Genomic DNA, 8,817 nt, shown 5'->3' on the forward strand with positions numbered 1-8,817 from the left:
TTTTTTTTTTTTTTTTTTCAAAAGAAGAAGTTTGTTATGAAGTAAAAAAGAAGATTTAATCATCCAACAAAAAGACTTTGAATAATTTTGAATTTGGTTATTATTATTTTCGCAACAGTCGTCACCGGAAAGCTTTGGTGGAGAGATGTCGATGGGAAGCGACACGACGTGGGTTGGGAAGAAACCGATCAGGCGCATCGGCGGATTGTCTGATGCTCTCTCAATCGCCTCCGATCTCGGTTTCACCGTCGCTCCTCCTCCTTCTCAGGTAACTTTAACCATTCGCTTCTCTTTCTTCACTTGAATCGGGAAATTTTCTCCGTTTACTTTTATTAGCTGAGTAATAGTGTCTACTACTCTGGGTTGTTGTTGCTATTAGATTTGACTTGTAGAAGAAACGGTATGAGATCTTGAATTTGATCTCTGGGCATTACTATGTTGAATCTGATTTTGTCCTGAATTAGAGAAAAGATTAATGGAATTTTTTCTGTTCGATTGGCTACATTTTGTGAAAATTCGTATTCGTATCAATGAGCTGCTTTGATTTACAAAGTGGTCAGCTGTGATGGATACTGAATCGAGCTTATGAGCTCTATCATTTTCCAATGTAGGAAGAATTACAAAGCTTGGCGTTGTCTAATGGCGAAAGAGGTGATGATCTAATTAGGGTTTTAAGAGAGTTATCTGCTGTTCAAAGGAAAATTGCAGACTTACAGGTCGAGCTTCAAGGGAGGAAGGTATATGTATATATTTTCAGGGTTTTCTTTCTCTTTCAAAGTGGATAAAAAAGATATGGATCATAAAATTTGCATTGCTTGATTGGTTTTATTATTGGATGTTTTGTATATAACTTCTTTGTTTTGCAGGATGATAAAAATGTGGCACATTTGACTCATGTGAGTGAAATGCAAAAGAAAATCGAGACTCTGTCAAGGATTACTCATATATTGAAAGATGTTATACAAAACAAGGTAGAGAAAGAGAATTTCTCCTTTTTTTACATACCTCTAAATCTTTTCTGCGTTTAGGCGATATCCCTTTTATTCGATACCTTACTTTATTGTTCTGAAAATTGAGAGACACTAGCTCCTTAGGACATCATAAGGCCGTCTTATCTTTTTTGCGATTCTTGAACCTCTAGTTGAAGTCTCTTACATCATTTGTTTGTTTTCATAACAGGATCGCATCATTGCTCGTCTCCAACAACCTTATTCGCTAGATTGCATTCCAGTTGAAGCAGAATATCAGGTGAGTCATGTCATCTGATACTATTTGCTACTTTGAGGACCTACTATAACTTGCTCTAGTTATTATAAAGTTGATTCGTATCTGAAGTTGAACAGATGGAAAACAAAGGTGCTTTGTCTAATGGCTATGTTCTTTTTTGTTTCCAGAAACAATTTTCAGAGTTACTAATGAAAGCCGCCAGTGATTATGGTGCCTTAACAGCATCAGTGTCTGATTTTCAATGGAGCCAGAACTTTAAAGAACCTCCTTCTGTCTGGGGGGTATGGTTTTATTCTCTTTTACATGTTTTACGATTTTCTATTTACATCTTTCAGTCATAACATAAACCCACATTACATATATTGGTTTACTCATCTCAGTTGGAATCTAATATGTTGTTCATAGTAAAAATTGTATTAACATTGCAGAAGAATTCTCTCTGCAACTTTGAAAAATAGATCAACTGTGTCATCCACTCATCAGGACCTTGAATTAGATTTATCTGTTTCTAATCTCTTTGCAATAAGAGAGAAAGAGATTGCCACTTTATGGTAGGAATGTGTTGCATAACAGTTGTTTTTTTTTGGTTTTACACCCTATAATCTCAATCTCTCTACTTTTTTTTTCTTCCCCAATTCATAGGAAATGCTGCGTCCAATACCTGTGGCACTAGCGTCATGCACGAGATTCTTTGAGGCCATGTCTGCGATGAGAGAATCATTTGCGACTCTTCAAGACCTTCGAGTAGGTAACTCTGCAGTTTCTTTACCAACAACACCAGGAGCTAACGAAATGATGCATAGGGACTCAGATTGTGTGACTCCACCTCATGGGAGAATAGAGTCAAGCTTCGACGACTTAGCTTTTCAGACCACAAGGAGACAAAACAATGATCAAACTGAAGCAGAAGAAGACGAGGATAGTAATAACAATTCAAACCGGAGACTATCTTGGCCTCCTTCTGTAAAAAAGAGTAGCGTTTAAAACAGTTGCATTTGTCCAGTCTTTTGCCTAAGGTTTTTAATATCGATTTGTGTTTTGTTTTTATCAGCATTAGTGTCCTTATGAATTTGAATCTATTTGAAAATCTTTGTGTGAAACATAGCAGTGTATATTTGGTTAACCTTGGGTTTCCAAGTATATATATTGTTACTGAGCAAGTGTTTTGGGTTTCAACATTCATGAAATGAGAGGTGTGTGTGAACTATGAACTATGAACTATGAAGTGTGACATGGGCTATTTAATGGCTATCTTTACATAGACGTCGGGATTGGTTTAGTCGAGAATGCTAAATCTACTTTAAGATGGGGGTCTATAAATTAAATTATAGTCATAAGTACAAACTCCACTTATTAACTCGTATGGTCTAAACTCTAAACTTTAAATAATAGTGTAGAGTGTGTAGACCATGTATTTAAGACAACTTTAATTGAGAACCGCACCTAAGCATATTTTTAGCAACCTAGTCACATAGCCCGGTCTGGTCTTTAAAAGTAGATCGTGAATTTAGCAAAACCAATCACAGTATTAGAGGCAAGTATCACAAGAAATTATTCAGCCTATGAACAAATAAGTTAATATACACACATGCAAGGGTATTATAACAATTCGAAGTGATTTGATCGAAAATTATTACTATAGATATCAAATAAGTTAGTTGAGGAGGAACACACATTTTTTTTTGTTATATGATATCGTATAATGCATGTAAGGTGGATGTGCAATAATGCATCATACAGAATTTTAGATAATTATCTACCTTCATTGTTCTCTTTTCTTTTAGAAGGCATAACTACATTAATTTTCTTAAAAAATTGTTTTTCTCAAAAATATTTCTTTTATTTTATTGAATCCTATTTGGCAATTGCTTATGTGATCAAATTTTTGATGGACGTGTGTTACTCTGTTTTTCAGCAATAACAAACCATATATGCTGGCCAAGTTACAATATAATGAACATTATACCGTATATGAATTTTTTTTGTTATTTTTATACTGTATATGTTAAACATTTACTAGCTAGTTTGATATAGATATATTTTCAGTTTCATTGGTGGCAGTGGATTGTGCATTTGGACGGCGTTAAAAGGCCTGAATATTGTTTTTTTTTTTTCTGAGTTTTTAGATGTTGTGAGGTTGATCTTAGAAAAACAAAATATAATAGTATTACTAAGAATCATTTTCTAGGATTTTTTCTTATATTACAAAAATTGATTTTTTTGTAAATTTTTATCAATTAATGCTAGAAAATTGTAAATTTCAAAAATAATTAATTGAGAATTCAAAATTTTTGATGAATTATTATTGGTTAATAATCATGAGAAATATGTTATTACGAATAAATAATGCATTTATAGCTAAATATCAAACATTTTTCTTAATTTATGCGAACATCCTAGGAAATCATCATTTATGATAAAGAAGGGGTATAATATTCATAGAATCTTATTTTTTTACTTTTCAAACGACAATTATTTTTTTGAGATATAAAAGACAAACAAAAAAAACAAAATCTTTTAAAGGGAGTCGACTTTTTTCATACATGCTCAAATGAACTATATTGAATTTATACATTAGATTTTTATGTGTGCTAAATCATACACGAAAAGAGTATATGTGTATGAATCTAAGGATACTTGCATCCCCTATCAAAAATATTTGGTGCGGAGCATGACGAAGAAAGTTGTCTAAGAGATGGAGTATATTATGTTGATGGTGATGGAATTATGTTCTTGATAAGTGCAAGATTTATAAAGTATAAAGTTTGGAGAGGGAGAACCAGATTTAATCCGTCAAGCATGAAGGTCTATGTGAGGGAGTTTGTACACACTAAACCTAAGTGGTGACGTGGAACAAAGAGTGGAGACTACGTAGATATAATGAGAAATTTTGAAATGCGGGAATATGTGTTGAGAGTTGCTGTTGGAGCAACCAGATGTGATTTAGGTAATGATCGAGTGCATTCCAACATATTCGAGTGGTTAGATTTGATTCCGTTGAAGCTCTAAATATTGTTTTCCTCCAAGTTTATAATCTGGTCAGTTTGGCTCAAATTCTCGCATTTTGGATCATTTGAAACTTAAAAGAGTGTTGGATTTTTTCATATGTGACTCTATTGTACCTTTTCAAGTTTGAGTGTATAAAGAAAAACCTGTAAAGATGAAGCAAAATTTATGCAGATGGAGAATTTATTGACAATGCATGTAACGTGGATTTGCAATAATGCGTCATACCGTATTTTAGATAATTATCTACCTTCATTGTTCTCTTTTCTTTTAAAGGCAACTACATTAATTTTCTTAAAAAATTGCTTTTCTCAAAAATATTTCTTTTATTTTATTGAATCCTATTTGGCAATTGCTTATGTGATCAAATTTTTGATGGATGTGTGTTACTCTGTTTTTCAGCAATAACTAGCCGTATATGCTGGTCAAGTTACAAACTTACAATATAAAGAACTATTTTTTGTTATTATTATACAGTATATGTTAAACATTTACTAGTTAGTTTGATATAGATATATTTTCAGCTTCATTGGTGGCAGTGGATTGTGCATTTGGACGGCGTTAAAAGGCCTGAATATTGTTTTTTTTTTTTTTTTCTGAGTTTTTAGATGTTGTGAGGTTGATCTTAAAAAAACAAAATATAATAGTATTACTATTTTTTTTTTGTCGGCCAATTTTCCATTAGAATAAAAATATTTTATAATGTTTAGAGTTACATCTATTGAACCCAAGAGATAACATAAGAAAAACTCTTTGTTCTAGCTTCCCTAGCTAAAGTATCAGCTATTATATTGCCTTGTCTACCAATAAATTGGAAGCAATGGTCGCCTTTTGTAAGAGCGAGAATATCATCCAAATATCCTTGGATTTCAAAGGCACCCAGAGATAGAAATCGTTGTTTTGTTGCAGACTCCAGATAATGATAGAGAATAGACGAATCTCCACAAAATGTGACATTTTTATAACCAAATCTATTTATCTGGATTATAGCTTCCCTAATCGCTATTGCTTCTGTTTCAAGGGCAGAGTTGACCGGCTCTATCAAAGAGGCACCCTTGAGTACACACCTTCCTTGTGCGTCATGAAGAGTCCATCCAAATCCAGCTTTGTTATTAGGGTTGATCCAAGAGCCATCTGTATAACAATAAAAGGAGGAGGTGTTATATAAATTATGTCTCTGTAAAGGACTAGCTGACTGATTCCTCTCCTTATGTTGTTGAAGATCACGCTGTGTAGCTATATGAGCTTCCTTCCACATTCGATAATCCACTATAGCTTGATTAATGACTTCTGGGATTGCCCATCTTTTATTATTAAAAACTAAATCATTACGAGCTTTCCATATGCGCCATCCAATAAAGGGAAATATATATACCATTGGATCGACAGGATCTTTGCTAGAGAGTAGGTCTTTTATGTTGTCTAATATGGAATTTTGACTAGCAAACTGACCTGAGGGTGTGCATATGGGTGAAACTCCCAGATTTCTCTTGCATATCGACATTGGAAAAAAAGATGCAAAGTGGATTCGTTAACTTCTCCACAAAAGATACAATCTGGTGAGGTGTGGATACGTCTACGTGATAGGTTTTCCGCAACTGGGATAGCATTGTGCAGGACTCTCCACCAGAAATGCTTTACTTTAGGTGGAGCAGAAATAGACCAGAGGGATTTCCAAACTACACTAGCTTGAGAAGATTCAGTTGAATTCTCTATGGAGGCTTTAGATAGCTGGTGGTAGCCAGATTTGACTGTGTATTGTCCATCCTTAGTAAATATCCAGGTAGGTTCATCTGCAGATTTGATGATTCTTGGCCGAATTTTCTGAATGATCTTGATATCTTCTGGATGGATTAACTCCTCTAGCTTGTCTTTATTCCATAGAGGAAGATTTGGCAACATGAGATCTGCAACTTTTAGATTATCAGGTGCAGTATTATTTAGAGTTCTAGCTGGGCGTGGTGGGTTATCAAGCCACTGATCCTGCCAAACTCTGATCAAATATAATAGTATTATTAAGGATATATTTTAGGATTTTTTTTTATATTACAAAAATTGATTTTTTTGTAAATTTTTATCAATTTCAAAAATAATTAATTGAGAGTTCAATTTTTTGATGAATTATTATTAGTTAATAATCATGAGAAATATGTTATTACAAATAAATAATGCATTTATTCGTAATATGTGAAAGATCTTTGAAAATGAAGCAAAATTTATGTAGATGGAAAATTTATTTTGTGTCATTATAGGAATAGGATGTTCAGATTTTTCAAGTTTGAGTGTGTACAATAAGTTATTTATACAATAAGTTAATATACACACATGCAAGGATATTATAACAATTCGAAGTGATTTGATCGAAAATTATTCTTATAGATATCAAATAAACTAGTTGAGGAGGAACACACAACTTTTTGTTGTTATATGATATCGTATAATGCATGTAACGTGGATTTGCAATAATGCGTCATACCGGATATACTAGTATAGATAATAATTGAGAGACAACACTTGCGTTGGTTTATCTCAATTAATACGTAGCAGCTGCTTCTCTCTAGTTCCAATCCAATAGATAAAATTATAAAGCGGCGTTATAGGAGGACCTACCCACGAGCTCGAGCTATCTCTCACTCACTCTATAATGGTTATTTGTATTTCAAAAACAGAATCGATCACATACGTCCAAAATTTGGACTTGGCCCACTCCATATCATCACGCACCTCAAGCGCGTGTCCTTTTTACAAAACATATCAAAAACCCAAAAATATCAGACCAAAAGTCCCAGTTGTACATTCGGTTTAGCAAGTGAAACAGAAACGATAAATAATTTTATAGTAAAAAAATACTGAATAAAGTAGTTTCAACGCATTCGTCCAATTTCTCAAAAGCAATTTTCCAATTTTACATTACTTTCTTTCCCAAAAATGAGATAATTTATTGGAAGTTTATCAATTTTCAAGAATATACTGTAGTAGTATTAAATTCCGGATGCGTGAAGTTAAATTAACCGAATACTATAAATCAAATCTGAAAGCAATTTATGTATTTGGTCGACATAGGTGATGATAAAAAATCGTGTTTCTCGCAACTTAAATGTCGATGATATACTTTTCAAAGCACTTCTACTACTAATACATAAACTTAAATGTCACATTTCATTTCATTGTCCATGACTCCTCCATGCGTCAATTCCACTCCCACTCGACACCTATTCTCATCTTTTTAAAGTTTCGATTTATTTGCTTCACTTTTTTTTTTTAATGTTTTTTGTCATTGTTGCCAACAGTTTTTATTCATGTTTGTGTAAAGAAACATTTACTTAGTAATTTATCTGAATAGTTGTTGACATTAATGACAAGTACAATAGAATCCGAAAATAATATTCTATACAACCAAAAAGATTCATATATATCCATTATCTACAGTTGCAAAAATACTATTTGACACATCATGCAAATTTCTTTTTTGGTTTTTTAAATTCAATACCGATATTTTTCAATGATGTGATAAATACCATTGAATGCTCATTTAATTGAAAAAATTCCATTATTTTTATTTTGCTGATTTCTTTTCAGAAGAAATAAAAACTTAAAGGACCTTAATGTAAATCTGAGAAAGAAAAAAGAAGGAAGAATACACGCGCTGGCTTGCCCAAAGAAAGAAGGACCTTATCCCACGCGTTGACATATATATATATATATATTGTATCTTCTTCCCTGTCTCTCTCTCTACGTGCTCGCTCCGGTGAAGAAGATACAAACCGACTAGAGAGACCCTGGGGGGAAGCCATAACAACACAAACCTCCGTCATCCTCGGCTACCAAATTTACCGTATTACCCCTTCTCTGTCCTCCCCCTGAGACGTCTTTTTTTGGAGATATTATTCTTCTTCTTCAATTCCAAGTAAACCCAAATTCTCTCTCTCTCTCTCTCTCTCTCTCTCTCTCTCTCTCTCTTAAATTTGAAATAAATTGATTTCTCTGGTCATAAACCATCGGGGCTCTGTTTTTTTTTTTTTTTTTAATTTTTATTTGCGGGGACGGACATTAATGGTGGGGTTTTAGATTATTATTATTATTATCTGATCCGTTTATCGCCGTGTGTGGTTCAATTTTCTCCGGCCTGTCTATTGTTGTTGTTCGCCGGTGGGTTCGTTTTTTAAGCTTCCCTCATTATTATTATACCTAAGATTTAAGAGTTTCCTTTTTTATTAAGTTATCACAATTTGAAACCAAAATCTCCCCCCGTCGGTTTATTTCTAAGAAATTTCCAGTTCTTATGGATGATAATGACGAATTCTCCTGAACTATGTTTCGTTTTTTTCTTCTTTTTCAGTGATATTTAGCAAATTTGAGGTCAATCCGACGTTTAATTGAGAATTAGAGTGCGAAATTGAGAGATAATAAAGAGACAATGGGGAATGGTGATGAAACCAAATGTGTTTTCCCCTTAACCAGTCTCCAGATCGGGTATCTTATCTTTATCTCTTTGCTCGCAATTGCGTTTTTTTTGCTTGAATATTTTTGTATATTTAGAAATCAAATGATTCTGCAGTTTACAAGTACATATATATATATATA

General features: G+C 33.2%; 1 protein-coding gene across 1 annotated transcript; it reads left to right on the forward strand.

Moving 5' to 3' along the window:
- On the forward strand, positions 63 to 2,400 carry LOC104700154 (AUGMIN subunit 2). The gene is made up of 6 exons (XM_010415619.1): positions 63 to 268; positions 612 to 737; positions 867 to 971; positions 1,180 to 1,248; positions 1,395 to 1,508; positions 1,870 to 2,400. The coding sequence occupies exons 1-6, from the start codon at positions 146 to 148 to the stop codon at positions 2,209 to 2,211; spliced, it is 879 nt and encodes a 292-aa protein (XP_010413921.1). The 5' UTR covers positions 63 to 145; the 3' UTR covers positions 2,212 to 2,400.

Source organism: Camelina sativa, chromosome 7 (genome assembly GCF_000633955.1).
Source record: "Camelina sativa cultivar DH55 chromosome 7, Cs, whole genome shotgun sequence".
In the NCBI taxonomy this organism is placed as follows: Eukaryota; Viridiplantae; Streptophyta; class Magnoliopsida; order Brassicales; family Brassicaceae; genus Camelina; species Camelina sativa.